This window comes from Cyanistes caeruleus, chromosome 1, assembly GCF_971803275.1.
Source record: "Cyanistes caeruleus chromosome 1, bCyaCae1.hap1.1, whole genome shotgun sequence".
In the NCBI taxonomy this organism is placed as follows: Eukaryota; Metazoa; Chordata; class Aves; order Passeriformes; family Paridae; genus Cyanistes; species Cyanistes caeruleus.
The window spans coordinates 22112507-22136765 of NC_141701.1; the positions used below are offsets into that span (position 1 = coordinate 22112507).

Consider the following 24259-nt stretch of genomic DNA (forward strand, 5'->3'; position numbering starts at 1 on the left):
TACACTGATGTTAGAGACAGATTTTTATACAAACATTTGAAATAAGCAGGTTAAGTAGCATTGATTACATTTTGGAAGGCTACATAACAGTAAAAAGTAGATGAATGGTTTGTTTTGCAAAAGACATGCACCAGGAAATGTTGTGCTGCTCCAGTTATGATGCAGGAATGAAGAATAAGTCAATACATTTAAAAACAGAATAAATTCATTAAAACAATAATAAAGCTTCATTGTCACAGTGAAACTTTTCAGATGCTCATGCAGAATGAGCTCCATGGGACTCAAATAAATGTTTGGCAATTACTACCTAACAAGGTAAATTGGACACGAGAAACAAATGTTTACAAGTCATGTTTATCCTCTCAATTCAGGGGCCCAGAATGAAACTTCTCTGATGTGCACAGTGTTCTATGGTTATGAGACTAATATTGAAAAATTTTAACATTTGTCATTTCATAACTGACCACTTATAAGTGAGACAGAACATCACTGGTGACATAAACCACCAGTTTGATCAGTTACAACAAATTTAAGTTTTAGGAAATTCTGCCAAGTAGCAGTTATAAGTAAGTTTAGTATAAAGCAAAAACAGTGTTCTTTTCCAGTCAGGAATGTATGGCATGAAAACTAGGGTTAAGAATATATCAAGGAAACCATTGCACCACACAGACCCACAGCCTTAGCTTCTTCTATCTTTTTCAAGCACATCATATGCAAATAGGTATTCTGACATGATATACAGAATCTGCTACAGCATTCACTTCTGTCAAGTTATGAACTGTATGGTTCATCTCCTATTAAAATGGGGTTTAATAGGAGTGCTGACTTTATAACCAGTTATGTAATTATTTGACAGCCCATCCCAAATTTTAAAATATGATTTACTACACAGACTCAAGGCTTGTGAGGTCTCAGTAGTTAAAATTAATTGCAAAATAATGATCCTAGAAGGTGATCACAAACCCACCTTCTTTGTTTTTATAATTAAAAATGAAAAAGTTGTGAAATTAAAATTTTAATATGCTAACTTCACATTTTAAATAATTCAAAATAAGATCAACAGTACATGCAACAAATTACAAGGAAGAGGTAACAAACTGCAAACACTTACAAAAATACACTACTGGCATATATAGAAGTGAAAGCTTCCCCTCCTCCCATCCCTTTTTCTCCAAAAATACATACCTGCTGAATGTGTCTACTAACTCGTTTCTGAGGTTGGTAGATAAGCCATGTATACAGGACTGGATCAACATTAATTGCTAATCCTTGTACACTGGACAAGAGAACAGCACCTGCACAACACAAAAAAGAGAAAAGAATGTAAACTACCTGCTCAGAAATCTCATATATATTCCATTTTCTTGAACATCTTTTATGCAGACTTTTGTTTGGATTGGACTACATATATAATAAATAATAATACTTAAAGCATGAACTTCAATAACATATTCAAAGTGAGAAACTCAGCAGCACTACCAGTGTTAGGGATATGCATTCATAATGCAGCAACTTACATTTTGATTTTGTCAATTACAAGCTCTTGTCAAGAAAAATGCTTGTTTTCACAAAAGTGCTTGTGTAACTGAATACACACAACACCTCCCCTCAAATTCTCAGCCAACATTAACACTCTGCAAAAATGAGTCAATAAGACCCTTGACACAAATACAGAAGAATATAATGCACTCCCCATAACCTCAATTAAAAAACCCCCATGGTCTAGGACAGTGAGTTCTTTTAATAAAGACAGGCCTACTTTACACTAGCTCTACCCAAAGCTGAGGATAAACATTTTTCATGTAAATATGATCATGAATATTCTTTAGAGGATGAGTTAGGCAAAATAAGGCAAATTTTTTAACTGACAACACTGGCCTCCGTACTGTGAGCTCTTAATATTTTCTTAATCTTTACAATATGTCTTATTTTCTTTAAATCTCACAGTCTAGGACCTAGGATTACAAGACATGGCTACTTTATTTCTTAGAAGTAAACTTCTAATTTTCTTGAAGAAATTTTCCCAAAGAAAAACTAACATGGAAAATGTTAAGGCTCAAAATAGGAGAAAAACTATGTCAGTTCCCAGAAATGTTAGCATATGCATCAAAGCATGCACACTAAAACTCCATCTATTGAGCATAATCTCCATTAAACCTGCATTAAAAATCTGATTTTACATTGGTGAGGCTTTTTTTTCTAAGAGTACAGATAATGTATCTTTTGCAGCAGAACATAATTACAGAGCTGTACAACTCAGAAGCAAATGGGTTAATGGAATACAAAGGCATCAACTATACTGAAAAAGTGCAGCAAGTAGTAGTAGGTAGTTATCTTTTTACATAAGTTTTGCAATTTTACTACAAATTAATAAAATAAATAATGAAATAAATAACAAAATAAATTTAAAATATAAATCCTGGTTACTGGAAGATCCTGGCAACAAACAAATTCCACAGAATTACAGTAGTCCTGTAATACCAAGAATCATAGTTTCTAAAAGCAATATATACTACATTTACTCTGTGGTATACTATGTAATTATGCAGCAATCTGAATTTAATAATAAATTCAAATACATTCAGAAAGCTTGACACAATTCAATGTACTCTCCAAAAAACAGTAAAAACATGTGCCTCAAAAGACACATCAGCAAAACTGTAAATGGGAAATTAATTAAAAAAATATAAGTTATGAGTTTATTGTATATAACAAAATTTTGAAACCAGCTGAATTCCAAATGGCAGAAGACCCACCAACCTGGGGTGACACAAGCAAAGCCTGATGAGCACAATGGGAAAATGGCAGTCAAGAAATACACAAACATAAATCATCTGCCAGCTCAGGCTTGGAGCTGGAACACACACTGCGAGGAACTCCTATACACAGACTAGTCCATGTGAGCTGAAGGTTTTATATGTCGGTAATAAACCTTAGAATAAATCTGCAGTTAAAGGAAAAGCCAATGTCAAACACTAAGGGGTAACATGCAAATAAGAGCAGTGAATATGCCTTGTGGCAGGATGTGCAGGAAACTAGAAAAAGGAAACAAAAGGTAACAGAGGATTGATAAAATATATGCTCCAATCACTATCTTTTATCAGATACTTTTGTGCCAACATAAAAGAATCCTGCATCTTTAAGAAACACTGCCTGTTGTCAGCAATACTTAATGAAAGGTTTAATATACATGTGATATGAAAAGTGGGAGACAGACCTCCCAATGAGTGCAGCACAAAAGCAGCCTATAGACAAAGTCAACAGAAAATCCCACACTTCTAGCAGACTCCTGAAAAGAGAAATACGGTGTTACCGTAGCACATCATTCTACTAACTGAACACAGTTTCTTGATTACTGAAAAAAAATAGCTACAACTGAGAAGTTCAATACAATTAAGTTGATCTTTGAACTGAAGCTCTCCTTTCCCTTCAATTAAGTCAACACTAGCACAATCCCATAAAATTCTACACTAAGCCAGCACAAATATCAACACTTTTCCACTTGTGTTTTGATAGTTTGTGCCTACTATATAAAAAAATAAAACAAAACAAGCAAACAAAAAACCTCCAGTAGAAATACTCAGATAAAGAGTTGCATTATTTGCTTTTCAATGTGACTGTCAGGTAACCTTGGCTTCCTACTAAGTCACTTCTGTCACACTAAATTACTGAAATTCACTGCTGTGTTTGCTACTCAGCCACTGTATTTAAGGGCAGTTTAATCACCTATGTAAAGTTGTTATCTGCGTAACAGCTTTCTTCAAAAATATCTAAGGAAAAAAGCTTCTCAATTTGCCTCCTGTTTTCATGTCAAGGAATAAGAATCCTCCCCAGTTTTTAAGGAAGTTCTCACTGATTTGAGGCTTAAGCTTGAAGCTGGCAGCAAATTCCTCACACGCCTAAAAAAAAAATTAATTGCTATTCTGTCTCCATCAAAATGCAATGCTCGAGTTCCCTGGATTTCATTAAGACTGTGGAGAACTTTCTTTTCTTCCCCTCCCCTTTTCTCCTTTTAATTAAATTTACATTTCAGAAAAAAAGCAGACCTTAGTCCCATAGCATACTAGGGTTTCCTTTCCAGATCTCAGTTCTGGCCAGAGTTATCTATTACATCTATCTAGTAACAGATTTGAAAAATAAGTATTGGACCCAACACCGTGTAATCTTTAATGTTTGAGAATTTCCTGAGTCATGGTATCATTTGCCAGGCTCAGCTTGGGCAAATAATTTCCTTCCTTCACAAATTCCCACTCTCTCCTGAAGGAATACAAGATGGGGAGACTGCAGTCAGGCAGAGGAGGATGACAAAGGGAAGGCAGCAGAGCACGGCAATGCTTGGCACTCTTGTCCTGTGGATGAGCTTCCTGACAAGTCCCCTTGGATGATGACAGCTGTAACAACAGCACTTTTCTTCCCAAGGGACGGGGGCCTGCTGAAGATAACTGGGGCCTCCTGCTTGGGGGTTGGTCCTGCTGCCACCTCCTCCCACTTGGAGGGCTGAGCACAGGCTGCTGGAGAGGCAGGGAGGACAGGGGTCACCAGCCTGGGGCTCTCTCCATAGAAACCTGGGGAAAAAGTGGGGGAAAAAGGGAACATGGTACACTTCTGGTGAGGTGGAAAAGGACACCCACCCTAGGGACATAGCTGCAAAGAACAGAGCCAGAGGGAAAGGCAGGATGGGTGAAATACGGCAGAGTCCAGCAGTAGAGCTGTGGAGCTGAGGAATGTTCAGCCAAGAAAAAATAGGAAAGGGCCTCAACTATCAAGGAGACACAAGAAAAGGATGAAGGAAGCAGGACAATGAAAGAGGAATGTACAGGGAACAGGGAAGGAGCACTTTGGGAAGGAGAAGGGAGGTGGCAACCCTTGGCAAAAAATGCTTTTTGGAGATGCACAAACTTTGTGAATGAGTAAACTGCATTACTGTTTCTCCCAACAATATGGAGAAAAAAATTACTAGGAAGAACAGGCAATAAATAAACTTGTGATTTATGCACCTGAAAATGAGTTTTTGCAACAGCAAAGGACCAGCCTAGAAGAACTTTTACCAAATTCTGCTACGTATGTAGTATCTGAATACACCTTATTGTTATTTCCAGTAAAATGAACTTCAAAATCTCTACAGTAAACTGAAGTTTCAGTTAATGTACATTTTCTGTAAGGGAGGGATCACAAATATGAACAAATGGAATGACTTACAATAAAATCTAATTCTGACAAGTTTTGTATATTTTCAGTAACTAACTTAAAAATATTACACCATCTTGCTATATAAATTGGACCATGAATTATTTTAGCATTGAGCACTCATGACTCCTAGATGTCTCAGGACACATGAATGATATATAAATGCTAACAGGTTGATTTAGTATCGTTCATTTAGTATCCAATTATTTTAAATTATACCTGAGAGAAGAATTTTTTAAATTTTTTTTTTTACTGTTTTGAAGGGCATTTTCACTAAGGCACACTATAAAAATGCAGAACTGCATATTATACCAAAGTGAAGAGTTCTATTTTATAAAAGTATATAAAAGTAAATTTCTGCTGGCTGACTCAAAGCAGATGGATTGTAAATCCCTAAGTGTGGAAATATCTAAGTCTGTTTAATTTTAGCCTGGGAGTAAAGTAAGGAAAAACACTCCTCTTTACTGCTCCGCTTGCTGCCAGTATGGCTCACTTACCCAATTCCAAGCAGGCTTTAGTAATTATTTATCCTGTGGCACCACAGCCATTTTCAGTAACATCCCAAAATGAAGAATGAGAGCTGAAGAGCTAGAAATTGCAGTTACACCGCATAAAAATTAATCATGCAACTTTGTTCTACTTTGGAATATCAAGGACAAAGCCAATACAAATGTCTTGCAAAATAACCAGCTTATCTAAGAGACACCGTCCTGCATTTCATCCTGAACTGCTGAGTCAGACAAGGGAAACAGATACTTCAAGCCACATCAAAGTTTATAGGACTGTGAAAAATTATTTTTACATTATATCTGCTACAGTAAGTCAATAAATTTTGTTTAACTAGTGAAGTATATGTCTGCATGTCTCTCTATTCAAGGCTGACTTGAATGCCTGCAGATGCAAATATTATCCCAATTTTATCACAGAAAAAACCTCCAAGTCTACTGTACTTGCACAGAGTTTTACATTCACCAACTGTTTAAAATAACTCTGATATCAATTAGTTTAGTTGCTTTGACCAATAACAGAATATTTCACTAAAACAGAATTAGTGGGGTAACATTTTCCCATTAACTAAGGCACTTTGGTCTGTAATATCAAACACAGTTCCCTCATACAAGTTATTCTTTGCCCAAGAATATATACCCCAGAAGATTTTTATCACCATTATTTTTCTTTTTTTTTAAATTAAAAATTCTTTTGATATTCAGAAACATTCACTAAGAACATATTTCTACTGCTATCATGACCTTCTAATTCCTATTGATGTTTATAGCAGAAAACCATTAAAAATAAAGGAGGGGGGTCAACATCATTATTTTTCTTTAAAATAGAGACAAAGTGAGGTAGTGAACTGCAGTTATTAAATCACACAGCAGGACCACAGATAGAATTCAGATGTTAAAGTTATATGCTACAGCTAAGTGGCATATATAAATGTAATCCTGTGTTAATCATGAATAAATCAGACAGGCCTAATTACAACTGAATGTTCTGATAAGCTATCATCATTATCTTTTTAAAGAAAAAATATCCTGTCTTTATCAATATAAAGACCTCACAAATGCTGAATTACAGAATTATGATATAGAAGTATTCCAAAGAAGTAACAAGGAGGCAAAACAAAACTGTTGGATACACTGTTTAACACAAAGTGCTGTATGTATTTTTCAATGTACAAGAAGTTACATTTCTGCAAATCAATCTGCAGTAAGCCATATCAAATCAAGGTACGGACAGCAACCTTCAGTTATTTCACATCATGTTAAGAATGGAACTTCGCCCATGTAGCATTTTGTCTTTTTTTTACTGAGGAAAAAAATTTGTGATATGCTGAGTTGGAAGTTTTCACAAAAATGCTAAAATATTCATATTTAACTTGTGTGCACGCATGTTTTTGAGACAAAAAAGACGTTATCTTGAAAGGCTGCTTTTTTTCCAAAATCATTTGGTCAAAACTTTAGTTCCCCTTAGAGACTATGGTAATGTGGGTTCAGGGAAACAGTTCAATAAGCAGTAAAGACCAAGAAAAAAAGAAAATGTGTAGGCAACTATAGTACACAGTAATGCCAGCTTTATTTAAGTGATTACTGAATCACTTCAGTGAAAAGATAATGGTAATATTCCTATGCTGAGCTGCATTGCACCTCTTCCTGAATTCTATGTTTTTATTGCAAGAGTATCTCACTCAAGTATCATTTCCTCCTGTTCACTTTTAGGTTGTTTATATATTTAACCATTATACTTAGTATTCTGTAAATAAAAGGAAAATGAGGAATTCTAAATTCAACTGGCAGAAAGGACCAAACAGACAGAAAGGAAGGATATACTATAAGGACTTCAAAATCATATTGTCAGTGAGTAAAGAAAATTTGAATGCTTTAAAAAAACATGAAGTGTTTAGAACACTTTGTTCTAAAAAGAATATGGGGAAATACATTTGAGTCACCCAGAGAGCTGTGTTTCCAGTCAGACACTGCAGGATGGCCCAAACTGATTGGAAGCAGAGGCTGTTAATGTACACATTGCTACGAAAGCAGGTATTCAGAAACTCAGTAACACAAACTAGCAGTTTACAAAGGTTTCTACCAAAATCTGGTTTGTCTTTTCCTCCTGAAGTCTCACTTAGGGGACTTCAAAAAACTATCTAATGTCACTATCATAAATCTGATCATCAATTTGACTCTCAGTCCTTAAACTTGATCATTCATGACCAGGTTTTCAAAGTGCCAACAAAGGCTTGAGAATTTTAGTTTGTTTAGGTCTTTGAAAAATTAATTCAGATACATATTGCAATGTCAAAGCTGCTTCTTTCCATTTTCTGTATGGAGCCAGTACCATTTAGAGTTACTCTTATGGATCACAAGAAGACTACATTTCATTAAATTAAGAAGTATTTGGAAGAATAGATGAGGAATGAATTTGAAAGAATAAATTAAGAAACTGTGAGTCAATTTCCTAATTTTTTGTTTACTCTGAGACCTCCTCAGTCCCATTTTAAAGGCTGTTGTGGCTATTTTTTCATGTTACAAAGATTTTTAGTGTCACATGTAAAATACAGTAATCCTAAAGAATGGGATTACTGAAAATAGACATTGTCAAGAAGATTAGAAACAAAATCTTCATATGGATGCTTTTTATTTATCAAGAATTCTGCTAATTCCTTTTGCTTTATTTAATGGACTGAAACTGGAAATCAGAGGAGTCAGGCAACAAATCTTTTCTTCTATTTAATCTTTAGTATTACTTATATTCTAGTCTGAAAAAAAAAAAAATGGTGGAAAATTTAGTGTTATGAAAGAAATACTATGGCTCAAACCTGGTGTTCTCCTAGAGAATCAACAAGTACAAAGCAGATTTAGTTATGCAGTCTACTGGAATTCCCTACACAAATTCCACAAGTTGTTTAATCACAGGTTTGTAAAGAAACTAGGTTACCTAGAAGGGATAAGAGAGAAAATTAAATAGATAAATCACAGAATATGCTGAGCTGGAAGGGACCCTCAAGCATCCTCAAATCCAACTCCTGGTTTGGCACAGGACACCCCAAGAATCACATCATGTGCAAGAAAATGTTGTCCAGACATTTCTTGAACTCTGTCAGGCTTAGTGCTGTGACCATTTCCTTGGGGAGCCTGTTCCATGCCCACATTTTCCTGATATCCAACCTAAACCTCCCCTGCCTCAGCTTCATGCCGTTTCCTCAAGTCCTGTCACTGGTCTGAGATAGGGAAAATTATTTAGGAGAAAAGAAACAGTCATAGGCAAATATGGTAATTTTCACCATAGAAAAAGGCAGAGCCCTGCAGGGACCTGAGCTGTCCAGACCATTACAGGATATCAATGTGGTGACCAGCTCTGCTGAGTTATCCAAAGTAACCACGAACAGTGCTGACCCAGGAACTCCCAAATATCCCACCTGATAAAAACAATTATTCTACTGCTATTGTTGCCTCATATTTTAACTTCACATGTAAATGATAACTGAACTGACTACTTTGCCTAAGAAAACAACATTTCTGTTTATTCTAGAAAAGCGTTAAACCAATGTTCAGCAGGAAGGAAGGAACAAGCAATAAAACAGAAAAAATCAACTACGCCACTGTATAAATGCATTGTGTACACAGATATTCAGACCAGTGCATCCAGCTCCTGTCAGCCAAAATGATGTTTTAAGCATTCAAACCTGAAAACTTCTGTTTCACAATACCATTTATTCAGTATTTATCCTCCCTGATTCATTCTATGCTCCATGCCAAATGCATTATACATTCTCCAAATCCCAGAGCACAAATTAAAAAGCACAGATATAAAGAAGTATACACACATACTGGTTAAATGATTTTCTTTTCATAATTTTTAAATCATTCTCTATTTAGTATAGTCAACTCCAAAGCAAATGGGTTTTGAAAACTTCCAGGTCCAAACCACCTGAATGTGCACCTCAGAGAAAAGCTGCAATGTCAAAACCCCTTCTAAAGGTAATGTTATTTGTAGGTTTTTATCACTGCATTATTCTAGGTAAATGTGAATGTAATTCTGGAAATATCACAAGCTGCCCTTTACAGGCTGTTTACACTGACATTACTGATAAAGATACCAGAGTCCCCACATTTGTCACAGACAAGTTCTAATCACTATAGACAATTCTGCAGAACATTTGATTAAAAAACCCTCCAAAGTCCACACAAACTTCTGCACAGAGAGCTTCAGCTGAAGGCCAAAATGCCATGGAGAGGCAAGCCACTGAGAAAACACATGTCAATGGAAACAGATCTTCTGCAATTCAGTGAGGGGAATAATATTTTGACAGAGCAGAAGTCTCAAAGCTATCTTAGGCTGGGTTTGAAAGAATTAGTCATACAGCACCACTCTATATATGTGTTTTATATATATATATACATATATAAGATATAATAGGCAGAAAATAGTTGAGGTATGCTCCAAGGCTCTGAAATCATGGGAAACAGATATCAATATTTCAGATATTGCTGAAATACTTGGTATCACCCATGAGCCAGCAGGGAAGAGAGGACCACATACCATCACCTCTATTAATGCAGAGAATAATATTAGTCATGATCCAAATGCATTACTCCTAACTAAGCTGTGAGAATGCCTAATAATCTCTCTCAAGTTTTCTACTATAAAAAACAGCAGAGAAAAACTTACTAACTTTACAAATTATTATTTCTATGACCTTTAGGGAGTTAATTGTGCACTACAACATATCCTACCATACCAGTAACAGAATTGTATCCTCTCTCTCTCTATGACTGGATTGGTAGACTGCTATCACACCTTTTCTTCAACTGTGACACAACATTTTAAGAGGATTAGGAGCTAATGATCTAAGATGCCTGAATACATCTCCTTCTAAGTGATTTTCAGTAGGACATTCAATTATATATTTTTAAAATATATAATTTTAAATAAATTTATATGGATTTTAAACTAAAACTAGCAAATTCTCTGAAAACACCAAGAAGTTTCTTAATACAGTTCAGCTTCTGCATTTACAAACACCTTACTATTACCTTCCTAAACTGTATTTTGCAATTTCTTATTGCAGTATGCTTCTGAGAATTGCAACAGGATTTTTCCCCTATGGCAACAGGACACCAAGGGAGCTATTTTCATTCCTTCTTCAGTTGTTGAACATCTGTAGAGTTCTGACTATGGATACCAACTGGTCTTGCCTTTTAAGTTATAAAGCAGAAATCTTTTCAGCAGTAGAAGCCTCATGTACCTCCTTTTAAAAGTAATTTGAATAATATATAGCTGTGATATCTTTTTTTTTCTTAAACATTACAGCTTCTCAGAGGCAACAGGAAGCACATAGATGATTTCTCATAATTTCTGAGGTGCTCAATTAAAACAATGTACCCACAGGCAGAGAGACTGAGGAAAATGAAAATAACTTAGAAAGGTATGCAAGATTTACAGTAGAAATTCCACATAAGATTATGCTTTTCTGTAGCACTAATATAAGTAAAGGAAGAACAAACAAAAATAATAATAATAAAAATTTTATATATATATATATTTTTATCTTCTAAATAGGAAGTCCTAATTAATTCATATATTCCTTTCTGTTGTTTAAAACTTCATGTTCTATACCAGTGATTCAAGGCTGAAATAAATAGCATATAAATGCCAAACAATGAGCCTGAATAAAAATAGCCACAGTGTGTTATACTGCTGAAGTCATGACACTGCAAGGTAGGTAAAGTTACACAGGCAGTTCAGCCATTAACTTTCTTTTCGTTTTTTTAATATGCGCACTTCAACAGAAACTTAATACACAGGGTTGAAGTTAAAAGCAAATATCTTCTTCAAAACAAGCAACAACTTTGAAAAACATTAAATTTTTGTTGCTGGGTTACTTGGTGGGAAAGATATGCAAGTCCTGGGTACTATGAACATAAAATGTGCAAATTTTCTAAAGGACAGTCAATCCTGGTCCTTTGTGCAGTTGCTATCTGTGTAGGCATTGCATTCAAAAGTATTTGTGAATTCTAGTAGACATATATCACAAAGCTATTTCATCAAATGTGTATCCACTTTACATAAATAAGACCATTTGCATTTTAGAGGTACACTTATTAAAATCATATTAATTCCAAATTTAAATGAAATGCCACAAGTCCATTAAAAGTAATCTGAGATTTACAGTACCACTTTAATAGACCTACACCTGTTATCTGAATCCCAAAAGCCTTAATCAGCTTCTGAAACCTATTTGTAAGAAAAGAGAGAGGACAGATGAGCATCTCAACATTCACTGAAATGGTTCTACTAAGACACAAACAGGCAAGAACTAACATCTCAAATGCGTAAATAATTCTATTCACACCTACCATAGGGGAGCCGTCTTCTCAAAGTCTTGGGAATGAGCTGTAGTTTCAAAAGATTTCAGAAAGATTTCAAGGTAACTACCTTACTGACTAGGGTTATCAGTCAGGGTAACTACCTAACTGATTGGAGGTTCTTTTCAAGATATACAGGCTACTATTAACTATTATACTATTAATGCCCAGACAGCACAAATACCAATAAAAGATGCCCTGATACTGCATATTGTGAAATTCTCTAAATTCTGATTGAATTTACTTATGAGCATATTCAATGCACAGAGTACAATCTGGATTCCTCAATTGCAGTTTTTTCTGGTAATTCTCTAACATTCATCTAGGATGCTAGTAAACTCATTGGAATAAATTGCTTTTCTTTGTATCATCCTGAAAATCTTTTTTCTTTGTAAAATTATGTAAAATAAATATAACCTAAATCTAAAAATATAAATTTTTAATCCCAGATTCAGTCATGTCTGCATTAAATACAAAATTGTGCCTTCACTGGTATCAGTTTTATCCCCTTCTAGAATACCATCTTATTTACTGACTACAATGAAGAATTTATATGAGATATTCTCTAATTATTTGTTAATTTCCTAAACTCGTATTTATGTTACTAGAAATGTGCAGTAATTCAGACTTTATAGACAATGGTGATGGTCACAATGAATGCTGAAGATACAGATTAAAGAAGAATTTTAGCTGGGCAGAGGAAAGTTCACCACAGCTCTTTTACAGAGATTAAGCAATTGATGTTAAAAATGCTGACATTTTAGCATGGAACCAACACAAAGCACCAGCACAAGTAATATTGGGGGAGGCTGTTATCATTCTGCCTTTATGACTGAGGGCTTTTTTGAGTATTTAAAAGTATTTTTATAAATTCAAATAATCTTTCAATTCATTAAGGTTTTACAATACAAATTTCATAAAGTATCATTTAAAAAAAAAAAAAAGACAACGTTCAGAAAATCCTAAGAGCTATCCAGATTGCCAAACTAGTTTATTATAAAAATTGCTTTTCTTCTTTTCAAATAATGTTGTGAGCCTCCAACTCAGCCAGCAGAAAAAGTAACTGTTTTTTCACATCAGAAATTAATGCACAAAACTGCAAACAAAGCCAAAGTATGCACAGTTCATTTCTGCCAGCAGTGAACAGGGAGATAGTTATTTAATATTTATTATTTTTACAAAATAATCGTTTAGTTGACCTAGAAGCTACTCTACTCAATACCATTATGTTTGTGAATTTGGAACATACAATTAAAGTCACCTCTTAAGGTACGTGTTTATAAAGATTCATGCTAAACATGATGTATCCAGAAAACTGAAACACCTAGTATAACAACCTCATTTTCCTTTAAGCTGAAAACATGGTGCTGAGGTTTATGAATGTTATCTTCCCACTCCTGGATATAAGAGAGGCTAATATTTTTGAATTATAGAAAATCTGCATTAACTGCACTTAATATATACAGCAGTCACTGTATTATGTAAACACACCTATCTTTAAATCCATTTTTAACCTCTTTCACCACCACTAAGCTTTTTTGAAAAAATTGAAGTTAAAATTTAATTGATGACGTGCATTTTGATTAATAAATCCAAAATGTTGTTTAATTAAGTCAGTGTTTTAAATCTCTGCTTAACTAGATGGAGAGTAGGAATTTTACTTTCACTTTGGGGCTTGTGTGAATGCTTCTCTTCACTCAAAATATCAACAACACTGTCTAGATGGTTACTATTAAAAAAAAATTATTATCTTGTTTAAAAAGTACATAAACTTCTCAATATGGCCACTGGAAACTCACAGGTAAGGAAAATTACAAAACTGCATCTCTTAACTAGAAGAAGTGTATAAAGCTGCTGTCATACATTTAGGTCACAGTGGGAGTTTTTAAATATGTTGTCTTGAAAAACTGATTTTTAAGTGAAACCAGCTTTCACATTTTTACAGTGTTTTCTGCAGGAGATGTTACAAATAAACAGAAACACGTAACCTTTCGTATAATTTTGGCAGTAAGCTGAACACTGTAGCTGTATGATTTTGCAAACCTCACTTAAGATTTTTAGCGAAAGAAGTGTTAAGTAAACTGTATAAAACATCTGCACGGGCACTATAAGAACACTGAGTTTATTTACAAAGCAAATATTACTGCAGATGGCTGACAATATATCATGTTGTCTTCAGAATACTAATTTTCTAAGCAGATCTTTTGGGGATGTGCTCCAAAAGAGTGGTATGCGCTCTTGCATCATATTTTATAGATCAGCAAAAAACATACCTGTAAAAACCATTTAGATCAAGTTTTCCTGCACTTTTTAGTGCACAAGTCAGACTATTAAAACTAATAAAAAAGAAATTCAGTCAGGTTAAAATGGTAAGAAAATAAGTGAAGAGAGTTTTAAGTAATGACACATTAAAAGGAACACTTACTTATAGCCATGCTTTAGATACGCCCTGCAATTTTAAATTTTCTGCCTGACACCACATGTTGGGGCCCTATGGGGTCCCTACCATGTAACCATAGCACTATCTAAACAAATCATTTGCTAATCCAGATATGTCAGAGCTGTATCTCTATGCTGGGGCTGGAGAGGTGCCAGTTCTAAAACCAAGAGGTGAACATAACAGCAAGCATACTATAGTGTTTCTGTACCTGGAAAAGAAAGCTAGAGGATTTTACCTCATCTTTTCTAGTTATTAAGGGAAATAATTCTGACCAGCTGCTTCTTCCCCAGCTCATTAACCTCACAGTCCTTTATTTTGATTATAACACTGCATGTAAAAACCAGAATTCTGGAATAAAATACAGATGTTTATAAAGTCCCGTGCCTGTTTACAGCTTTGTATTTTGTGATACTAAGTGGATGCTTGGTATTTGGATTGGGATTTTGAGTGGAGGAGAATTGTGAGAACATTTAAAGGCTGTCTAAAAAGTGACTGAAGTATATGCATTTCAAGTATGCAGTTGTCATTCAAATAAAACTCTTAGTTCATGCACTAAGTAATTTTAAAGCTTCATTAAGTCATGGGTTTAAGAGAACATCAGTTGATAAATACTGCTAACAAAAACAGCAATACCGTACCTGCTGTGTTTCAGTTGCTTCTTCCTCCTTGCCACATCATGAATTTCACGCAGAATAAACTTTATCTGCTTTGATACTGCTGCTGCATAGCTGCTTTCTCCTTTTATGTAAATTTATACCAAATCCAAAGGCTATTAAAACCACACGAATTTTCAGTGGACATTAGTTCATGCTCAGCTATCTCCAGAATGACATGCTAAATGCTAAACAGTGTCTGACTGAAGAACATGACAAGATAGCTCAGAATAACTCTGTTTACTTAGCTCCTTCCAGTCTAAGAAAAAAGCAGATGAATAGAGAATATGACAATCTTGGAAGTTTTATATTTCATGTTCTTATTTTACAGATATATATGTAAAGAAAAGAATTTTCGTCTTTTCTTATGATCCAGAGAATTTGTCGAAAAATAATTACATGTCCTCGATAGCTAGGAATATCCAAGTTGTTTTTACACACTAACACTCCTTAATTTATGGAAAAAAACTTCTATTAATATCAGTCCAGTTGGATTTGCAGTATTATCTCTTTAGGGAGACTCACAACAGCAGTCTGCTCCAGTTCTGGACATACTGGAAGCACATTATTTAACAGAATTTGCTCTTGTACCGTCAGCTGGAATGCTGCTGCCTGGATTGCCACAAAACAGGCAAAGTACACTGAGTAAGCAAGCACCTTATCGTGCTGCTTGGTGGTCACAAGAGCATGTTCACATTAATGTCTGCATCTGTCAAACCTCAGAAGTCCCGACAGCGTCCTCGGTTATTTCATTAAAAGCACCTGTTCCTAACACCCTTACATATTCTAACACAGATGATTTTATGCCAAATTCTTCATTAATCCTTTTCACACAATTCAGAACATCTTCCTGCACAGCACAAAATCTTTATCACAACCTGAATTACGATTCTCTGTTATAACAATTTGTAGTGTGTTTACAAACTTACAAGAAGGATTATTTCACACTCTAAAGGATTTGTATTTTTGAATAGTCTAGTTCTTTCCATGTGTCAATGTATTCAGCTACAGAAGAGCAGGATAACATATTTCAGTGGCTGCTTATGATTAAAACAGGATAAACCTGAATTTTATTAAAACTTCCAGACACTAAGAAAAAGATGCTCCGTATCTGAAATTATTCTAAAAATTATAAAAGATAATTACTATGATAGTTGTAATTCAATCAAAGAAGCAAATGAAAGACAACAAAAAAGCAGTATTTAAATGTTAATAAAACTGAGTTGTGAGAAAAAAAATGTGTCCAATTTCAAAAGATGACAAAGTAAACATGGATGTCAAGATATATAAACTCACTTAAACTGTGACTTTTCTGTATCTGTCCAAGGTGTGTATTCATAAGCTACAATCAAGTCAAATACTTTTAAATATAAAACAGATTGTGTATTAAAGTTGCAAGTCTCCTGCCCCAGAAGTATGGTAGAAAGATAATGCACTACTTAAAAATAATCTGTTTTAAACATGGTTTTTTTGTCATTCATTCAACGTAATGAATATTAGTTGTGATTAAATATCAAGGTAGAAAAAGGTTCTCAAACATGAAAGATGAGCATTTTTAACATCAAAGAATATACTTTACACTTCCTTATTAGATATGACTTTTTCACTTAAGCAGAATAAAGCAAATTAATGAATAGATCATTTTGGATCTAATCTGACTTTTTGTAGCTGTGCCCATATCTTACATTCTCTAGCTGTAGATGCTAGTGAAATGGTTACAGGCACTGAAAAAAAGACTATTTTAAAGCTGATGTTTTGAACAACAGGTATTTCATATGCAGCACATTTTGTACAATAAAACATTGTGATTATTATAATAACACTATGGGGATAATCCATGCCCTATTTACAAATAAATAATCATTCACTCATAAAAATTCACACATTAATTCAGTCTTGTATTACCCTAGAGAAGAACAAGTTTCTTCCCAATATCACAAAACCACTTAGTATTAACTCCTCTAATATAGTCTCCAGACTGGTTTTTAATGTAACAGATACCAGTATTGCTGCAATATCTAGAAATGTTGAGATAGAGACTTCTTTTTGATTCTTTGTTTTTTATAACTGAAGAGATAACTCTATTTAAAACACCCCTCCAGAAATATATATATCTCCCCATTCTCACAGGATATGCAAAGAGCCCTAGCAAAGACTCTTGTCACAAGAGCTCATCACATTCAGGAAAGGGATGACAATAATACCCCATTGATGCCATTTGAAGAACTAACACACAACTCCAATCTCCCAGCAGAACTAGCCCATCCTCCTGGATTGGTCTGGCTATGCCCTCAACTCCCAAGCCCACAGCTCCAGCAGAGTATGCTGGCACAGACTAATTGTGCAGGATCTTTCCCTCTCGAGTACCAGCAGCTGTCTCATGCTGACACACACATAACTGATACAGTGTCTGCAAAGTGCCTATGGAAGATTACCCCAAATCAGCCCTACCTCCAGAGAGCTGTTCGAAGGGAAGAAACATCATGGTACTAAAGCTTCAGTATAACAGAGTCAAATAATTAGGTTCAAATGTAATGTACATCAGTATTACATCAAAGTTTATTTTCCTGTCACTACTGCCACATTCAGAAACAGCCTACAGTTCTGAAGGTCTTTATAGTATTTTCCATTTCTGCAAAATGTTTGTAAATATTCTTAAGCTAAAGACTCAAACAGATGGTGTTTTTTGAAGAACCTTTCCCTCTTTATTTTGTCATTACAGAGTAAGCATGTAGTGTAACTTGATAAATTAGATTTTAAATACTGAGAGAAGCCACAGCCTCTCTGCAAATTTATTGTTTTTAAAAGTATCACAATTTTCATATTGCTCAATGGAAGCATCAAGTAGACACACAGAAATCCATGATTAGTCCTTAACCATGTAGGATTAATGTGGATACTGTGGATCCTAAGTGACAGCCCACAAATTATACTTTATTCCTAAAGAAGGAATGCATGAGATGTGCTGCCATGGTAAAATGGAAGGGAGAAGAGGAAGAAACAAATTCATACCAAAACTCAGTAGATGCATCTTCTATAATTTTCTTTCTAGACCTTTTATTGGGTCAAGAAGGAAAAAAGGTACTATCAGAGAACAGATGATGAAAAAAATATAGCTTTCTCTACAACCATCAACTCTCTCCCAGGCACAGATGGACACTATGGGCCCCTAAAGAGACCCAGCAGTGCCCTCTGGTGATTCAGGTCAAATTTAGCGACACTACATGGGCAGAAAAATGGACCCTATGGTGCCTTACTGATGCTCCAGATAAAGCAGGAGGAGGACTCTGCTGAAGAATTACAAAAGAACACAATCTCCATATACTTGTAATGTGCTTCAAAATTTCTGCTACAACATTTACTTAGTTGGAGTGAATAAAAATTTTATCTTTATTTGGGGACCAAAAGCACCAATACACATCGTGTCTTGTTGCAAGTTGTCAGTCCTTCAGTGACACTAAAGAAGGCAGTGGTAAGTACAGCAGTTTTAGAGGATGAGACAACAGAAGAGGCAGGAGTTTTCTTGCTTGCTTGGAGACCTGTTTTTTCTTTTAAAATTTTGTAGGAGACTTCCCACAAGAACATGGGAGATTACTAAGACTGAAATGAACTAAATGGAGCAGTCTGGCTCTATCTTTTGGTCATTTGATAAGTTTAGGAGAATCAATGGAAAATTATAGCTTGGGAAACTCTGGAAACATTTCTGGTCATATTGGAAATCAAGTATTCAACACCCACCCAAAATATTTAACGGTATGGAAACATGTACAGGTTGGATTCCCCAAATTAAAGCTTAAAAATATGATTTATCTTCTTTATATAGTGATACAATAACTTGTGTTTCACATCTTTTTAATTCTAACCTAAGTTATTGTGAGCTTTAATCTTCCTTCCATCTGCTCTGTTGTCCAATGGCTTCCTTCCATGTGCCATGTTCTTTTGCAAGTCCATATTATTCCCAACACACCAAATATCTTTATTCTCATTGTCATCTTTTTTTTCCTCAAGTGTAGCAAGCCCCTCAAGAACATGTAATATTTTCACTTTTGACCCATCAACATACCCCATACTCTTACAGACCTGTTGTCCTACACTTACCCTTTTGGTTTTATTTCTTGACTATGCTGATTTTTCTGAACCTGTAATACAGTTTATCTTTTGAAGGTACCATTTACTTTTACAGTGTGACAAATACTTTTGAGTAATCTGATTTGTAACTCAATTTTGGTAACAGAAGTTTTATGTCAATCATTAAATTTAGGTCTCATATAGCAAATAATTATAATCCAGAAAGTTCCTACTCTGTCAGCATTATTTCTATTTCAAATTTATACAAAAATTATCAATAAAGCAGATTTGATGTCTTGCATTAATTTTGATGCTGTAAGCCAAATGTGAAAATAGCATTTCAAATGCATTCTTCAGTTGAACAGATTTAAATAAGCATAAATGAAAAGAAATTCAGCAGCAGCAAAGGGAAAATTGAACAATATTTTAAGACAGTATTTTGTTGTTTTGTTGGGTTTTTTTAAATTTCAATAAATGTTAATGTAATAGAACAAGAATCTTCTACATATTTTCTATTCTCACTTCAGAAATTCACTGGAATGGGGTTGCAGAAAAATCAGTTAACTCAGACCATGTGGGTCTTGCTTTTTCCCTTATGGAAAATAAAGCACAAGGCAAAGAGCGTGTCACTCAGCTCCACTTCAACAGCTGTTCTTCCACTCCATTCTATGTCAGCTAATTTTTCTCTGTAGTCATTTTACTACTATCTTCTGTGCAATTGGCTTTTACATCTGCCCAAAAATGGCACAGAAGAGCAGCAGATGCATTACCACTGAGCATGACTTTAATTCTTATCTGGCTGCAAAGTCGGGTCAGAAGTAAACATTCTTTTAACCTAATTTTTTTCCTAAAATACTATCGCTCCTGCTAAACCATGTTATATCCTAACTATCAATAGGTTATTAGGGCATGAATGATATGTTGCTGAGCTTCTGTTTCATTTCCCATAGCTTAAAATGTTTCCATTCTTCTTCTGCTCTTCACAGTGAACAGCAGCATAGGCTGTCACGCACAGGACTTGTTGATCTTTGTGCTGCTTTGTAGCACTTCCTCTTTGAAAGGCAAATTGCTAAACTTTATAACAGAATGAACACTTCTGTTTCTAACAGATAATCATGCAGAGCTAGCTATTCTTACAATAAGGGGACATCTGTAATTCCTTTTTTTCATTTGGTCCTTTATGATATTTTGCGGTTAGTTTAATTCCAATATTGCAAATGAAAGCCTCAATCTTATGACAGATCTAAAAATTAACACGTTACTGAAATGATAGTTCAGTAGTATTTACAAATGTCTACTGTAGATATAAAAGTATGTAAATGCCTACATTAACGAACACTACCCAAAATAAATTCACACTTCAGAGGCAAGATAATGTTTTTTCATTCAAAAAAGTGAGTTTTATCAGATTACACACATACAGCTGGACAGAATGAAAAATTTTCTTGATGTCAAATGTGAAAGATAATACTGTATGCAGCAAAAATTGTCCTTCGGTACCATTTTAATGGTCTCAAAATGCAGAAGAAATCAGAAAACATTTTTCATCAAAACAAAATAAATCAAACCACTACTAGCTATATTTTAAAGATTACCAAGTGTTGTCACTGTGCTTCACAAAGTTAATGTTGCAAATGCTAACCTGTATCAGCCTGTTTAAAACAAACTGGTGTTAAGCAAGCATATAGTGTAACTATAACACTGACTTTGTCCTGTAAACATCCTTTCCACACAGAGCCCGTTGGGACATTCAAAGAATTCACTGAATGAGCTACTTGGAATAAATAAAGAACACTCAACACTGTAACACTTTAGCTGATTAAAAAAGTTTTTAACTGTTCCTCTAGTTGCCTGGAAATAGCCATTTATAAAAACGCTGCTGTGGCAATAGCAAACCTTTATTAATTCCTTATTTTTGGATTTTACTGTGTGGGGCTTGTTAAAAATAAACTTTCAATCCAACCAGCTCAGGACTGAAAATTCAGTACTTTACAGCAAACCACACAAAATTATGAAAAAAAAGATTAGTTGTCTCCTTTTTTTTTTTTTTAATTAAAATTCTTGCTCACAGAAACCAGTGAACTCCAACAATGAAGTTAACTTAAATGACAGTAACAAACTAAATGAGAATATGTATTTCTTCCAGATTACCATGCTGACCTTTAATTCACTTGCAGGTACCAGCTGCGTGACTTTATTCAAAAGTTGGAGGTAACATGTCAAACTTCATTTTTAAAATATTCAAATGGATTTTAAAAGTTTTCAGCTACACTTACATAAGAATTCACTTACAGATAAAGCTGTGTTGAATCTCTATTTGGCAGTAAGATGAATTTCCAGAAAACCTGCTGACTACAGGTGCATTTGCAAAACTATGAGTCATAATTACTCTAAAACGCATTTCTTTTCAAATGATCTTTTTAAGGGCACCAGCAGCTACCTTGCCATAAATTGTTCTGGTTGAGTACCAAGCAAGTAAAAGCAAGTTGAACTCTAAGAGCTCAGAGTTGACACAAAGAAAGATTAAAACTGCTTTATTATACAAAATGCCTTCCCTACCTCCACTGTGTGTTCTGACTATATCCATATGGGGGCAGTAATGTTAAAGAAAATAAAACACCTTAAAGCAGTCATCTTAATTAATTTGTTCGCACACAATTCCTTAAACATTTGGTTCTCAATATGATACTAAAAATCTCATCCAGACACTAAATCTACTTGCTGGTGCTTTTAATCACCCATATTATTAATAATGTGCTACTATTTTTGCATTGTAGTTACTCAATCTAAACAATACCTACAGTGCAGCATTGGCCCAAGATAAACAGCAGATGGGAACTCATTTGTCCATGATGTTTGAAGACAAAATGCTAAAATAGTTATTATGGATTCTCACCAGAGTAACACTTCCTGGATTAGATTTTCACCTCAATGTAAATTATTGTATCAGGACAGTTTCCATCCGCCTCCACGGAGCAGCTGGAATCTTGGTGGGATAACCTCTGCCTGGACATTCAGAGCAGCAGCTCCTGCCTTGAATTGAAGTTGGCCTGAATCAGGAGCCATGTCAGACTGACAGATAAATATCCTTACAACCTTCATTCTGTAGCCCTCAGGCAAACTACCTACAAAAATCCACCATCATCTGTGCCTCTGCAAAAAGCTAGTTCTTTCCCATCCTTTCCACAAAACTACCAATTATTCAATGGCTTCCTGAATATACTGATAATTTACAAGGAAGAAGTCATTTGGTGTTAGGTGAAAAGACTGCAGGAACACAGCAAACAGGACCATAATTTCCCAGAAAAGAGGGAGCAGGAATGAGCTACAGAAGCATACACGTTTACAATGTTCCATGGAAAATAGCTCAGCAAAAATCAAAACCCAGAAAATATGCCAAACATACAGTGATCATTACCCTATTCCCCTCAAAGAACTTCCCATTACAGTCTCCCAAAGAGCCTTCTGACCTTCCCAACTCAAAAGCTTTAGATCTTTTGTGGTGAAAGGGTTGGGGATGCACCTGTGTGAAAACAGGCCCTCTGCAGTGCAGCAGACTTCATACCACTCACAAGTTTGAAAATCCAGAAATTAATACAAGTGGCAATGGACTGTAATGTCACAGAGCAATCAAAAGAAATGAACACGAAGTTTCTTTTGTGTTGAAGATTCAAGGACAACTCCTTAGTAACAGAAAAAAAAAAAAACCCACATTAGAAAAGAAGTTAGTCATATCAACAAAACTCTAAACCACTGTTACAGCTACTTGGAGATGGAGATTACATAACCAGCCTATAAAATAATAACAGTAATATTTAGTTGGCTCTAAATGCCATCATCCAAAGTGGTATAACATTTTGAGTCTATTCAACAAGAATCATATGATTACCACAAATCCCAAAATATCCTAAACTCCATCATTTAAGGTGAAAAGGCTATGGCATTTGCATCTAATTCTGCAAAACTCACTGGAAATCTTGCCTCCAACTGTGCATACACCTTTCAGAATGAAAACAGCCATTCCCATGACCCTACAATGAATGCAAACCTATTTCTCCCTCACTCCGAATTTCCCAAGGCCAACATTCTCAACTCTTCACTGCAAAATCTACTCCATCCTCTCCTGAAGCTCATCCAGCCACTATTCAAAAACATCTCACAAACATTTATTCACAGATTTTACTTCTCTTTATTCTCACAAAATAAATACAGCAGAAGGAAACAGGAAAGTAACTGGAAATAAGAGTACTTGGAACTGTAAAATAAAAAATAAAAGTCTGAGTTAAAGGATGATTCTGTGAAAGAAAATCACGGTTATTTGTAAATATTAATTTTGTATCAGGACTCAAAATCCCAAACACCACTGAAGTCCCACTACACCAGGAAGTATGCAGACATATCCTACAAAGCAATACAGTTGTTGATACAAATCTGAAGCAATTGCAGAAAACATTTTGGTATCAACAAGATGTGCCTGCTGAGCTCCCAGCAACTTTGAAAATGAGAATAATTTACTCCCCTATAAAAGAATTCAGAAGCCAGTTAGAAACCCAGATTTGAAAAATTTGAATGAGGTCTGCAAAATGACACACAGTACTTCAACTTCTTAGATGTAATTCAACCCCCACAGAAAGTGAATTCATATTTGACGATAGTGATGGTTTATTTGCTTTTTTGTTACATTGGTTCTTACTGTACTACAGAGGTAACTACAACTGGCCATGTTATCCAATAACTGTAATGCATAACCCTTTCAAAAGTTAGAAGAAATGAAAATGGCTAACGGAATAAGAGAAGGCTGTGAACATTAATGAAAGTATACTGGAGCCAGCTAGTAATTTAGAAGATTCAGTAGCCTGGTGTCACTTCTGGAGTAACTGGTCAAACAACACTTGACTTGTGGTTTTTAAAGCAGCAGTGAAGCTTCTGTTAGTTTTGAGGGAAGAAGGAGCTGTATTAGGACTAAAGAGACTCTTACTTAGGAGAGCATGACAGCCTTGAAGTAGTTTTCTGGGTTATGGAAAGCCTTATTATCTGTGTCT

The 24259-nt window shown here is 35.0% G+C and overlaps 1 protein-coding gene across 7 annotated transcripts in view; it reads right to left on the reverse strand.

The window, feature by feature from the left end:
* The window catches only part of VPS13B (vacuolar protein sorting 13 homolog B), a 418409-nt gene that overhangs the window by 229223 nt on the left and 164927 nt on the right, over positions 1–24259 (reverse strand). For all 7 annotated transcript variants that reach the window (XM_086881610.1, XM_086881633.1, XM_086881628.1 and 4 more), the window contains exon 20: positions 1186–1295. In XM_086881610.1, coding sequence (XP_086737736.1) covers positions 1186–1295 — 110 coding nt within the window. The remainder of the gene's footprint in view (positions 1–1185; positions 1296–24259) is intronic.